This window comes from Nothobranchius furzeri, chromosome 4, assembly GCF_043380555.1.
Source record: "Nothobranchius furzeri strain GRZ-AD chromosome 4, NfurGRZ-RIMD1, whole genome shotgun sequence".
In the NCBI taxonomy this organism is placed as follows: Eukaryota; Metazoa; Chordata; class Actinopteri; order Cyprinodontiformes; family Nothobranchiidae; genus Nothobranchius; species Nothobranchius furzeri.
The window spans coordinates 55,235,405-55,249,687 of record NC_091744.1 but is presented as its reverse complement, the minus strand read 5'-3'; the positions used below and the strand labels follow the sequence as shown (position 1 = coordinate 55,249,687).

Genomic DNA, 14,283 nt, shown 5'->3' with positions numbered 1-14,283 from the left:
TGGCAGGCCGGGCAGGTCCTGACGTCGCTGGACATGGTCAGTGAGTAGATATGCATAACTGCTCTTTAATAAAGCTCTTAAGCTTGGCTTAAAGAGATAACGGAGGCGAACAGTTGAGTTGCTCCACATATATACCCACAGGGGTGCCCACCATTGTTGGGTGTACATTTAAGCTCTTCATGATTGGCTGATGCTGAGATCACCCTTCCAATAGTAGCTAGCTTAAGGGCTAAGACTAGACAAAATAGAACACTTTTAATAGCCGGATGGCTCCCCCTTTCATCCCCCCACACATACATTTAACTCACGGTGCCAACAGGCACAGGATGAGAACAATACAGTGTGAACACCAAACTGAAACAAACAACACTAACATAACCCCGAACAATATAACCCCCAAAACACCACAAACTGAATAAACAACCCCAATTTACCCTCTCCCCAGAGTGCAATGCGGCCTTGCCGGCCTATCAGTGTCAGGGCCGCCACATAGCCCCCCCCCCCCCCTCCCCCCCAAAAAAGGGTTATGTGTCCCACAACCCTCAGTCTCCCATCTCAAAGTCCTGGAACCGGTCCGGCCGGCGCCGAGTGCGCACTGGCCTCCCTGGTCTCACCGTTTCGCCTTCAAGTCCATCCACAGCCCCATCATCAGCCGGTTGTCCCCCGGTCTGTGGCCGATACGGCGCCAAACGGTCCTTGTGGAGGACCACCCGCCTACCTCGTCCAGGCAGACGAACCCGGAAAACCACCGCAGAGATCTGGTCCAAAATTTCTGCGGGTCCTTGCCAGTGGCTCATCAGAATGGGGGACAGGCCCTTCTTCCGGGTCAGGCAGTAGACCCAAACCTTGTCCCCCAAAGCCAATGAGGGTCCATGAGCTCTGGAGTCATACGCCCTCTTCTGGCGAGCTCAAGCCACTAGCAGGGTGGTCCGGGCCAGCTGGTGGACTTCTTCCATCTACTCCTTTAGGCGTCGCATAAAATCCAATTCGCCCCCCCCACAATCTCTGGTTCCGGAGCCGGCTCAAACACCAGATCCACTGGCGTCCGGAGCTCCCTCCCGAGCATCAGCGCCGCAGGAGTGCTCTGGCTGGACTCTTGCACCACAGTGCGGTATGTCCACAACACCATCGGCAAATGTACATCCCAGTATCTCTGATGTTTGCTGGTGAGGATCGCCAGCTGAGTCGCCAGAGTGCAGTTAAACCGTTTCACCAGCCCGTCACTCTGGGGATGCAACGGAGTGGTTCTAGTCTTTGTCACCCCCAACAGCCGGCACACCTCACCGAACAGCTGGCTCTCAAAGTTTCTCCCCTTGTGGTATATTGTACTGCAATGTACATGCTTTTATGATGGTGATCACTAAGGGGCACTGGTGTCACGTGTGTTACGGTTGGGGTTGAGGAGTTGAGGCAGAAAGTAAAAGTTTGCTGGACCCAAACAGCTGTGTCTCAGTGTTTAATTACCTAGTAGAAAACGTACAGCAGACATAAGGAGACCAGGTAATACAACACCCCTGATCGCTGTGCAGCTCCTCAGGTATTTCAAAACGAGAGAACATCTCGTCCACCAGCCGCTGAGCTGTAGATGCAGCACTTTTATCCGGCATCGCGTACGCTTCTGGTCACTTGGTGAAGTAGTCCATGGCTACCAGAATGTAGCGATTCCCAGCCTCTGTAGTGGGAAAGGGCCCGAGGATGTCCACCCCGACCCTGTCATGGGTGATTCTGCAGGTTGAGTGCTTTGCAGTCTTGTTTCTGGTTTTATTGTATTTTTGGTACTTCCTGTTTTATTTTGTGCATTCACTTCCTGTCTCATTACAGGCAGCTTCACGACATGAGGCTCCTCACTAATCTGCCTCATGTCTTGCACCTGGGTCCTGGCTTCTCCATTTAAGTGTCTTTGCAACAGTTTCCTTTGCCAGTTTGTCTTCTTCAGTTGAGTACTGTGAACCTGCTCTCAGTAACACTTTGTGAGAGTTTATTTAGTTAGTTTTGGACTTGTTCAGTTGTGCTGTACTGCCAGGAATCCCTTCTGCTGATTAAAACTGTGTGAGCTCTGCATTTGAGTCCTCTTTGTGCTTTGATAGACCCGCTCCATCGGTGCTCCAACCAGGTACTGTTGTAGCGGCCCCTGGGAGCACTGAGTAGGCCCTTTGTGGCTGGTGCAGACGTCGCAGCAGTGAACGTGGTGTTCCGTGTCCTGGTGGCAGCCCGGCACCTCCGCCAGAGCCGTTGCACCGTTTTGCTGTTGCCAAAGTGTCCCGTCCCCGTTGCCCCATGAACCCAGTAGAGGACTTTTGCTCGAAGTTTTCGTGGCACCAGCAGCTGCAAACGGTCCATCCCTCCCCCCGGTGCCTGCCAGCGCCAATACAGCACATCTCCATGCAGCTCCAAGCTGATGAACTGAGTGCAGGTTCTTTACTTCAGCCCCACGCGAGGATATGGTGGGCCACTCTGGTCTCCGGGGGTCCCGAACCCGGGTCCTCACCTCCGCCAGAGTTGGATCAGCCTCCTGCTGGTCTTTTAGTTCCTCCATGAAAAACAACTCCCTCTCCTGTTCCTCGGTAGCTTCCACCGCTGCAGCCGACGGTTCTTGGTGCTGCTCCCTTGCTGCTGCTGGAACAGGTTCTGGTTCTTGCTCTTCCTGGCGGAGACAGTAATGACACTCAGTCACTAAACATGGGCGGCAGGACAGCGCGTCAGCATTAGCATGCTGGCGACCGGGGTGGTGCTGGATCTCAAAGTCATACTCCTGCAGAATCTCCAGCCACCAAGCCCCCTGTCCCTCTGGCTGTTTAAAGTTCAATAGCCAGGTGAGGCTAGTATGATCAGTCCAAACTTGAACTTGGTACCCAGCAGGTATGGCCGGAAGTGTCCCACAGCCAAAACCACTGCTAGCAGCTCCCGCCTGGTGACGCAGTAGTTCCTCTTGCTCCGACTGAGACTGCGGCTGTAATAAGACACAACTCTTTCTCCATCTTCACCTTCACGGCTCCCACTCCCACGTTGCTAGCATCTGTATCCACAACAAATGGTTGGGCGGGGTCCGGATATGCCAGAACCGGTGCGTCAACCAACGCCGTCTGGAGCTGGTGGAAAGCTGCAGTGCACTTCTCACTCCATTCGAACCACCTGCCCTTCTCGACTAACCGATGCAGAGAGCTAGCCACAGTAGCAAATCCTTTCACAAAGCGTCGATAGTAGGAGGCCAAACCCAGGAAGCTCCACAGCTCCGAGAAGCTTCTTGGCACAGGCCATTTCTTCACAGCAACAACCTTAGCAGGGTCTGTTGTTACTCCCTGCTCGCTGACGACATGGTTGAGGAAATGAGTCTGGCGAGTGAGCAGCGTGCACTTAGCAGGATTTAATCGCAGCCCAGCCTGGCAAATGGCGACAAAAACCTCCCTCAGGTTGCGAATAGCGTGCTCAAAGTCTTTAGCATGCACAAGCAAATCATCCAGATAAACCACACAGCGGCTGTGAGGAATCTTCTGCAGAACTCGTTCCATCAGTCTTTAAAAAGTAGCCGGGGCGTTGCATAACCCAAATGGCATCACTCGAAACTGCCACAGTCCTTGTCCAATCATGAACGCTGTTTTGGGTTTAGCCTCCAGCGCCAGCTCCACCTGCCAATATCCACTGCATAGATCCAAGGAGCTGAACCAGCACGATCCAGCTACATGATCTAATGTGTCGTCAATGCGGGGCAGGGGACTTGAGTCTTTGCGCGTCAAAGCATTAAGCCTCCGGTAATCCACACAGGGTCGCCATCCACCCCCCCTCCTCTTCACCATGACAATGGGAGCAGCCCAGGGGCTATCTGATGGTTCAATGACCCCGTTAGCTGCCATGTCTCTGATTAATTCTTCTGCTGCTTGGCGTTTGGCTAATGGCAGGCGATGAGGGTAGAGCCGTACAGGAGTGGCGTCTCCTGTGTTGATGCAGTGTTGGACCAGGCTAGTCCAGGAGCAATCCTCTTCTCGAGCAGCAAAGATGTCCCCAAACTGTCCCCAAACTCTTGCAGTAATTGGCCCAACTGCTCTCGTTGCTCCGAGCTGAGGTGTTCCCCGCTGCGTTGTTCCAACGCCTCCATAGCAAGCATGGCCTCAGGTGACGGGGCCACAGTAGCAGGAACCGGCTTCTGTCCAACCTCCAGGCTTTTGCAGTTGTCTTTGAGCAACTGGGCGACTCTGGCTCCTCGTCGCTCCCCCCGGAGAGGAATCCTCTCGGCATCTAGGCATAAAGCAGTTCCTCGGACATCAACACATGCGCCCCAGCGCGTTAATAAATCCAGCCCGATGATGCAATTATCTCGAATGGCAGTGATCCAGAACTCCTGCTCAGCTCAATGAGTTCCGACCACCACCGATAACAGTCCCTTTCCCGTCATTGTGGTTTTTTCACCAGTCACGGTCAGCAATAATGTTTCGGTGGGACTCCAGCCTACCGGGAGGGAACCCTCAGTCTCTGGCAGGAATCCCTTCCGGACCAGACAGATGGTAGGCCCCGTATCCACCAAGGCTCTGCATCGTTGTCCTCCGACAACACAGTCCAAATATAGCCCATGAATTGACGTTGTGCGAGGTGGGAGTCCCCTTACTGTCCCACCCCGCTGGCGTTTCCCACAGCTTGCGGCCCGGACCTGGGCAGAGGAATTGGGGCTGGGCATTTTCTGGCTAGATGTCCCGGTTCCCCACAGCGGTTGCAGAGGCCGATGGCTGGTCTCTGTCTCGGGGTCTGCTCCGGCCGGGCCTGGTTGACTTCTCTCCTCTCCTCCAGCACCTCCTCTTGTTCAGCCGCTCTCGCCAGCGGCAATCGCTCACACTGTCCAAGAGGTATCACCTCCTCTGCTTGTTCAGCTCTCCTAAGCGCTTCAGCCAAGGTGATGGGGAAGGACAATCTGACGTGTTGGCATAATGGTTCCGGTGTTAGCCCTCGTAGGAATGCGTGCAGGCTTAACTCCTCTCTGGCGGCAGGATAGCCCCACTGAGCATACAGCTGTAGATCAGCCACATAATCTCCCAAGCTTTCTCCATGGTCGCGTTATCTGCCGCTCAGTTGTTCTCGGCTTTGCTCTCCTGAGGCTTGCTTCCCAAAGCGTCTGTTCAGTGCAGCCACGATAGCTTCCCAATCACGTTGCTCTCCCGATGCTAGGTCCACCAGGACCTGAAGGGCTCCTCCTTCCAAGGCCAGCACCACCTGAACCGCTGTCTCCTGTTGGCTCCATCCTTCATGTAAAGCCACCAGCTCTACTTGAGCAATGAAGGGTGCAAGGGGTGTGGCGCACGCTGAATCTTGGGAGTTTTATTGGCGTTCGATTGCCGCCGTCTCTCAACGCCGTTGGTGCCAGGATTGTGGGTGCTTCCGCTGAGCGCATCTCTCGCGGGTGCCGGGCTGACCGCGGATCTCTGGTTCCATCCGGCTGGCGCGGTGTCCTCACTCTAGTGCCCAGCCGTAGTTGCTCTTCCAGCTTGCTATTCTCTCTGTCAAGTCGCTCGATCTCTTCAACTAGTTGCTGCATCTTTCCTGTCTTTCTTGACAGTGCTAATCCCACTTCTGAAACCAATATAGCAGTCTCTGCCGCACTCTAGCAGGGTGTGTGTGAAGCGGCAAAGAAGAGTCAACAGGTAGCAGACATAGAACACTTTTAATAGCCGGATGGCTCCCCTTTTCATCCCCCCTCACATACATTTAACTCACGGTGCCAATAGGCACCGGATAAGAACAACACAGCGTGAACACCGAACTGAAACAAACAACACTAACATAACCCCGAACAATATAACCCCCAAAACACCACAAACTGAATAAACAACCCCAATTTACCGTCACCCCAGAGTGCAATGCGGCCTTGCCGGCCTATCAGGGCCGCCACAATATGTATACAATTTTATTCTTCTTTCTGTGTAATTTGTTTTCTCTTCTTTTTTTCAATTCGTGTTGTCCAACCAGTCCAGAAACTATATTGTTCAAATTAATTAAGAATCATACTGTTGTTTCATTTGTATGGATGTTATTTTAGTGAAAATGGGCAGATAACATAAGTTTTTCTTCTTTCTGTCCCCTTTTCATTTTGTTTTTTAGTAATTTAGTTTTGTATTTTGATTTTAATGTCAATAAACGAAAATAAAGAAAAAAATGTAATCTCTCTCAGTTTAACCATTTTTTCTTTGATGTTGTTTAGTTCTCTCGTATTGGGCAATACGTTTTGTGAATTTGGAAATATTTGCTCTTTATTTCCCTAATGTTGATTGTAAAGGGATTTCTGACTAGGCACCAACGTGGGCACCTGTTCATTAAATTAAACAGGCAGCCAGTGGATTCAGCACATCTGAACTAGCTCACAGGCTTCACTCCGTTTCCTGAAAATAAGTCAGGTAGTTTTACACCATAGACTGTACATACTGTTTTACACCGACCGAGCATCTGTAACGGACCGTTCCCTGTTTGATGAAGACATTTGTGATGGACGCAAGTTAACGGAGACCGTCGGTTAAACAGAGACTGCAGCAGGGGGAATAGGTTCTTTGATCTGAGGTTATTTATTGAAGCGCCTCGTGATTTTTATCTGGAGAGGCGCTATAGAAATGATGTTTTCTTCTTTTGTGGGCAGCTACGAGGGGAGTGCTTTCAACCAACATGAGAACAGCACTCCAGCTGCTTTCCACCCCAACGATTTCTTACTAGGTTTGTTTATTTGTATTCTTTCTATCACGTTAAAGTTTTAAAGTAGCTCAGAGACCGATCTAATACCCAGTTAGCTTAGCTTGCTAAGTGATGATGGAATGATCACAGCTAGAAACACAGCTGTTAGTGTCCTGTTTATACCTTTTACTGTTTCTGCTCCACTTTATGCTAGCAATGGAAATCCCAAACTTCCACACAGTTGTGTTGAAGGCTAGCATCAGAGCTGCGTACTCACTCAAGTCCTGCCTAATAGCATCTTGCACATCTGGTTCCAGATAAACAGATGTAACACCAGCTAAATATCTAAATACAAGGCTAGAAAATAGTGTTGATGTGCGGAAGTAGTAAACTAGCAAAAGTAGTGAAAAGATGACTCCTATCACTTCACCTGACCCGTTTAGTATAAGTGAGATTAGTAGAATTAGAAATATTTATTGTACATCTGAGGAAGCTGTGGGCACAATGAAATCACAAAGGCTTCTTCAGGGTGCTGTTCCTAATGTTTATGATGAGTAAAAGGGAATAAAGGAAGAACAAAAGAGAACTGCTCGTAGGTTTTTGTGTGCAAAGAATGCTTGAGGGAAGGAACTGATCTTGAATCTGCTTGTCTTTAGTCTCCTGGACCTGTAGCACTTGCCAGAGGGCAGCAGGTGAAACTGATGGTGGGTGGGGTGAGTTTTGTGCCTGGTGATGGCATGGTGTCTGTGCTCTGCTGAGGATGCAGGATGAGTTTGTGTCTTTTAGGGATGTTTTGACCACTTTCTGTGTCCGGTCTGCCTCAGTGGGAATGGAGAACCACACAGAGGAGCTGTAGGTCAGGATGCTTTCTGTGGAGGAATTGGTTAAAGGTTGTCAGCAGCTTCCTGCTGATGTTGCTCCTGAACACTCAGGATGTGCAGAAGCTGCTGAGCCTTCTTGATGAAGAACCTGGTGCATGCAGACCTTGTCAGGTCAGCAGAGATGTTAATCAGATGAACATGTAATCATGCAACTAATCACACATTCTTTTTAATCTCATCATAGGGATGGGCTATGTGGCCTAAAATCAATATCATGGTACATTGTGGATTTCAACTTGAAAACGATAAATGGACGAAAACTACAGGTATGTTCAGAAACAACAGTTGTCCACTAGATGGGGCTGTCACATGTATTAGTTGAGTCACATTTTTACATGACTCAAGGTGGTACAACTTCTTAAAGGGGCATGAACGCTGCCAACCTACACACATCTTTTCATTTATTATCAGGTTTATTGACATGGGAAAAATTATCTCAATAAGAGTCAAAAATTTCGATAATGATACATTTTCAATTAATTGCCCAGCCCTGTCTTATCAGAAACCACAATTAGAGAATCCTTTTTCTTCCTCCTCTCTAACACCTCCACTCGTTCTTGTGCTCAGTCTTTCTCATCCTCATCCTTTTTTTCCCATGACCTGCTTCTGGTCAAGTTACATCAGCAACTATTAAACACATCTGTAACGTGTTAATCATTACAGGGCAGCAGCTAAACCTGCGCTGTAAAAAGACACTGGGTCCTTTTTTGGAACATTCTAGTTGATAAACTGACTCACAAGAGTTTATTTGTTTTAGTGTAGAAAGGTTGTGACTATCGGCTGATCAAGGTTAGGGATGCCATCAAGCTGAAGAAAGAGTCCTATCAGGTCATTGTGGCCTGTGGGACTCCAGAGGCAGTTGATGGGTACCAGCCGGTCAAGCTAAATGTTTGGGTGGTTGTGGAGGCAAAATTCCAGGCATGGGAGGAGTTTGGTGAGGCCATGGAGCAAGATTTCCGTACAACTGTGAAGGGATTCTGGTCCACCATCCAGCGCCTCAGGAGGGGAAAGCAGTGCGCTACCAACACTGTTTATAGTGGGGACGGTGTGCTGCTAACCTCTTCTCGGGATGTTGTTGATCGGTAGGCGGAATACTTTGAAGACCTCCTCAATCCCACCGGCATGTCTTTGAGTGAGGAAGCAGAGTCCGGGTACTTTGGGTTGGGATCTTCAATCTTTGCGGCTGAGGTCACAAAAACTCCTTGGTGGCAAATCTCCGGGAGTGGATGAGAGCCATCCAGAGTTCCTTAAGGCTCTGGATGTTGTAGGGTTGTGTTGGCAGACATGGTTCTGCAATATCGCGTGGACATCGGGGGAAGTTCCACTGGATTAGCAAACTGGAGTGGTCCCCCTATTTAAAAGGGGGGACCGCAGGGTGTGTTCCAACAACAGGGGTCACACTCCTGAGCCTCCCTGGTAAGGTCTATTTGTGGGTTCTGGAGAGGAGAATCCGATGGATTGTTGAACTTCAGATTCAGGAGGAACAATGTGGTTTTCGTCCTGGCCATGGAACACTGGACCAGTTCTATAACCTGAGGGGGATCCTGGAGGGTGTGTGGGAGTTCTCCCAACCAATCAACATGTGTTTTGTGGATTTGGAGAAAGCATTCTCCCACGTCCGTCTGGGGGGTACTTCGGGAGTATGGGGTACCAGGCCCTCTGATAAGGCTTGTTAGGTCCCTGTAATGGGCCATTCCCATCTACTGGGTCGGGCCGGGTAGCCCCAGTCGGCCCCAGCCTGGCCCGGTTGATTCCACACATCCTTGCCTTAAGCCCATGTGGGCTGATTCTACCCACCAATCAGAGGCTTGCTCTAATGGAAGGTGTGAATTTGCTGTCAGCAGTGGGTGTGTTGGCCCTGGTCGGCCTGAAGCAGACCCCCTCGAGAAGAGGGCTGAGAATGAGCCTTGGTTGGCCCGGAAAAATACCAGGCCACCCAGATATGTAAACAACCTATGCTACCCGGCCCGGGCCGACCCGGTACAGATGGGAATGGCCCATATGACTGGTGTCAGAGCTTGGTCCGCATTGCTGGCAGTAACCCCCAAATTCCACTACCTCCGCTCCGACACGAACGCCGGAGCAAAATCAGTCCCGTTCTAGTCAATCAGAGCAATTCCACTACTGCGGCCGTGCTCCGGCAGTGCGGCGCCGTGCGCCGCCATCTGTTCCGACGTCCGGCAAAAATAGAATCGATCCTATTTTCGCCGGACGCCGGAGCACCTCCGCAGTAAATGGACAGAAATCACAACGGCCCAACAGGAAAAGGAGCAAGCACAATTTCCGTTTTTCACAATAAATCGATAAACAAAAGGCGTTTTTTGTTTCATATGCACAGGTTTAACAACTTTTAACAACTATCAATGGCGGCTGAAGTTTAAATGCACAAAAGTAAGCCATAAATACAGTTTCCACTATCAAAGTAGTCACACTTTGTTGATTCAAACACTGCTGATCTCTCAACACAAATGATAGGCAGATTAAACAGTTCATTTCGATGCTTCTCCCACACAACGGGTGTTTGGATCTAACTTCCGCGTTTATTGCTCTGACTGTATCGCAAGATCTCGAAAATCCCGCGCATGCTTGTTTGCCCACCTCAGGTCTCCGCACCGGAGTGGAGCCGTTGTAGAGCGGGTACCAGTAAAAATTGAGTTCGGAAGCGAGCGGCTGCGGAAGGCGGGGGCGGGGGCGGACCGGAGTGGAGGTAGTGGAATTTGGGGGTAAGTCGGGCTCGTTTCTGGTGAGAGTTGGACTCCGCCAACGCTGCCCTTTGTCACCGATTTTGTTCATAACTTATGTGGACAGGATTTCTAGACTCAGCCAAGGTGTTGAGGGGATCCGTTTTGGTGGCCTAAGGATTGAGTCTCTGCTTTTTGCAGATGATTTGGTCCTGTTGGCTTCATCAGAACATGATCTCACTGGGGCAGTTCAGCTCCTCTAAATCCAAGACTATGGTCTTAAGTCAGAAAAGGGTAGAATGCTTTCTCTGGATCAGGGATGAGGTTCTGCCCCAAGAGGAGGAGTTTTAATTAGCTTGGGGTCTTGTTCACCAGCGAGGGAAAACTGGAGCATGAGATCGATAGGCGGATTGGTGCTGCATCTGCAGTGATGCGGGCATTGTACCGGTCTGTTGTGGTGAAGCGAGACCTGAGCCAGAAGGCAAAGCTCTCGATTTACCGGTCGATCTACATTCCTACTCTCACCTATGATCACAAGCTTTGGACCAAAAGAATGAGATCGCAGATACAAGCGGCCAAAATGCGTTGTTTCCACAGGGTGGCTGGGCTCTCCCTTAGAGAAGGGGTGAGAAGTTCGGTCATCCGGTACGCCCTCCTGCAGGGGTATTCAAGTCCGGTCCTGGAGGGCCGGTATCCAACACGTTTTAATTTAAACCTGTCTTCAACACACATGATGAGCTGCTGCACAGATGATCGAACCACTGAATCAAGTGTGTTGGAGCAGAGAAACACCTAAAACGTGCTGGATACCAGCCCTCCAGGCCTGCTCATGCGGGAAAGACTTGGAGTAGACCCGCTGCTCCTCTACATCGAGAGGAGCCAGTTGAGGTGGCTCGGGCATCTGGTCAGGGTGCCTCCTGGACACCTCCCTGGTGAGGTTTTCCGGGCACCTCCAACTGGGAGAAGACTTAAAGGAAGACCCAGGACACGCTGGAGGGACTAAGTCTCTTGGCTGGCCAGGGAACACCTTAGGATTCCCCCGAAGGAGCTTGCCCAAGTGGCTGGGGAGAGGGAAGTCTGGGTGTCCCTGCTTATGCTGCTGCCCCCGCGACCCGACCCTTGATAAGCGGCCGAAAGTGGATGGATGGATGTCAGCTGATCAGTAACACAAGTGTTTTTTGTATGAACATAACATAATTAGCCTTGTGTTTCAGTGCTCCCTGCAGATTTAAGAAGAAGCCCCTGAAGAATGGAAGCCTGGTGTGGACAGCAGAACCCCGAGCCCCTCAACATAAAGGAGGAAGAGGAGGAGCTGTGGGACAGTGTGGAGAAGGACAAGCTTAACGGGAGAAAGGAGACTAATGCCAGCAGGTTTTCATTCACGTCTGTTCCTTTGAAGTGTGAAAACGATGATCAGAAACCTCTGTGCTCACAGTTTCATCTGCAACAAGTGGATGATGGAGATCTTCCAGCCAGCAGCTCAGCTGATCAGCTGAAGGCAGCAGCTGGTGAGGAGGACTACGGAGCAGCAGAAAATAGCTGGAACCTAGATCTAAACCCTCACAGAGAGGAGTCCAACTCTTCATTGACTGAAGTCAGTGAGAATGATGCAGAAGATGACATCATGGACAGTCCTGAACTTCAGCTAAATTACTTAAAGAAAAGAGTATTATCATGCAGGAAGTCGTTTAGTTGTGATGATTGTGGAAAAACCTTTTCTAGATCTTCGGATCTAAAGGCACACACGAGAACCCATACAGGAGAGAAACCTTTTGGTTGTGAGGTTTGTGGAAGAAGGTTTAACCTGAAAACACATTTAAATGCACATGTGAGAATCCACACCGGAGAGAAACCCTTTCCCTGTGGTGTGTGTGGTCAGAAGTTTAGACATAAAAACTATCTAAATGGACACATGAGAAGCCACACAGGGGAGAAACCGTTCTCTTGTGACGTTTGTGCTCAAAGTTTTAGACACAAAACAAATTTAAACACACACAGGAGAATTCACTCAGGAGAGAAACCATATCCTTGTGATGTTTGTGGACGAAGATTTAACCAAAAGACAAATTTAAACACACACCTGAGAATTCACACTGGACGGAAAGAGTTTGATTGTGATTTTTGCGGACTGCGGTTTAACCAGAAGATCAATTTGAACACACACATGCGGGTCCACACAGGACAGAAACCTTTTCCTTGTGACGTTTGTGGGCAAAAATATAGTCGAAAGACACATTTAAACAACCACATGAAAATCCACACAGAAGAAAAAACGACTGGTCAGTGAACATGAAAGTCCAAGTATTTCTAACAACTGTACTACGATAACACCTGGGGAATGCAGTGTGGACTTCCATTGCATGGTTGCAAAAAAATCATACCAACAAATATAAAATGATATGCAAATTGAAATACAGTTCTAGAAATGGGACTCGTACACAAAAATAAAATTCTGGTGAATCGAGCCAGCATCTAGAGAAAATTCTGTTTTTCTATGTTTACACATAATCTATGAAGGGGATCATAACTTCCTTGGTGCTTGAACAGTGGGCAGTGATGGCTGCACTAGTCCGGAATAGGAAACTCGGTCAGTGTGTTTACATGCAGCGTTAGAAAACTGAATTATTACTTTAGTCTGGCTGAAGTGGAACCAAACTGGACTAATCCTAATCGAGCTAAGGCACCCAGATAACGGGGTTAGAAAACCAAACTTATCTCTATGTAAGCAACATCCGAGCTTAGCCAAGCTATGACCAACCCAGGCGCTCCCCTTCAAGAAGAGACGAGACCGCAGAAGCAGTGACCGCACCTGCTGTGTGATCTGTGACATCACAGCCCAGTATGTATCAAAAGAGCTGTGATGCAGCGTCGTCGTCCTCCATTTCTTCTGACAGTGTGCATGTCCTGCTTTCACTCACACCAGTGTTTACATTTGTGTTTCTATAGGTTAACCGGAAGATTGTCGACACGAAAGGGCTCATGTCACCACCGTCACGGAGTCGAATGCACATCATTGAAAAATTTGTTTTCCTAACTGACATGTAAACTAGGATAAAGTCTCCCTTTCTGGTTCAGGTACTGGCTCTATTAATGCCGTAGTTCTACTTAACATCCTGAGTCGTGGTGCAGTCTGGGAAAGCAAACACCCCTCATCACCCGCTGCACCTCATTGTTCCCCACATCTCGTCTGTAGGTGAAAATAAGGAAGTCATTGTGTTGTTAATGCATGTGATTCAAAAGGTTGGAATAATTTCCCACAGAGGAGGACAAGTCAGAAGAAGCTCAGACCGAGCCAGCGCTCAACTCTGGTTTCTCAGGCTGGGGTGGAAGCTGCTGTGGTTGGGTTGTGTGGGTCAGTAGCTGCTGAAGCTTTTGTTTAGAGTAAAGTGTGTGTGTGTGTGTGTGTGTGTGTGTGTGTGTGCGCGTGCGCGTGCCTCAGCATCTGCCTGTGCTCAGTTTGTGATTCCTAACCTATAAACAGATAAAGATGAGGCAAAAGAATTTTCCAGTTCTGTGGCTTTTATACACAAATATTAATTGTTGTAAATATTTAATATGTTCAAATAGGCTAGATATGAAGTATTACTTATGGCTTTGTGGAAAAACCGAGTTTTATGTCTTAAAAATTAAAGGTACAAAATCGTGTTTTTTGTTCAGTTTATTCTGAATCATTCGTCCATCCATCCATTTTCATCCGCTTATCCGGAGTCGGGTCGCGGGGGCAGTAGCCCAAGTTGAGAGGCTCAGACTTCCCTCTCCAGGGAATCAAGACCATGGTCTCAGATTTAGAGGAGCTGATTCTCATCCCAGCTGCTTCACACACCGCTGCGAACCGCTCCAGCAAAAGCTGAAGATCTCGTTCTGATGAAGCCAACACCACATCATCTGCAGAAAGCAGAGACCTGATCCTCAGGCCACCAAAACAGGATGCCCTCCACACCTTGGCTGCGCCTAGAAATCCTGTCCATAAAAGTTATGAACAGAATCGGTGACAAAGGGCAGCCTTGGCGGAGTCCAACTCTCACTGGGAACGAGCCCGACTTACTGCCGGCAATGTGGACCAAGCTCTGACACCG

The 14,283-nt window shown here is 49.3% G+C and overlaps 1 protein-coding gene across 10 annotated transcripts; it reads left to right on the top strand.

Annotated features, from left to right (window-relative positions):
• The first annotated feature begins 6,299 nt into the window (after positions 1 to 6,299).
• LOC107388388 (zinc finger protein 239) lies at positions 6,300 to 13,852 on the top strand. 10 transcript variants are annotated; one of them, XR_011520449.1, is made up of 4 exons: positions 6,301 to 6,687; positions 7,302 to 7,792; positions 11,422 to 13,046; positions 13,154 to 13,852. XR_011520449.1 is itself a non-coding variant. In XM_015963890.3 (4 exons), exon 4 carries the CDS (start codon positions 11,457 to 11,459, stop codon positions 12,492 to 12,494), a length of 1,038 nt encoding a protein of 345 aa, XP_015819376.1. In that variant the 5' UTR covers positions 6,301 to 6,537; positions 6,614 to 6,687; positions 7,711 to 7,792; positions 11,422 to 11,456; the 3' UTR covers positions 12,495 to 13,852. The 10 variants fall into 10 exon arrangements, 9 of the variants coding, with proteins under 9 accessions (XP_054588804.1, XP_015819375.1, XP_015819376.1 ...); XM_015963890.3 differs by having other exon boundaries at positions 6,301 to 6,537; positions 6,614 to 6,687; positions 7,711 to 7,792; positions 11,422 to 13,852; XM_054732827.2 differs by having other exon boundaries at positions 6,301 to 6,537; positions 6,614 to 6,687; positions 11,422 to 13,852.
• Positions 13,853 to 14,283: the final 431 nt, after the last annotated feature.

Bases quoted from the DNA above. Each gene is read 5' to 3' on its own strand.
- LOC107388388 (XM_054732829.2), top strand. From the start codon at position 11,457: ATGGAAGCCTGGTGTGGACAGCAGAACCCCGAGCCCCTCAACATAAAG.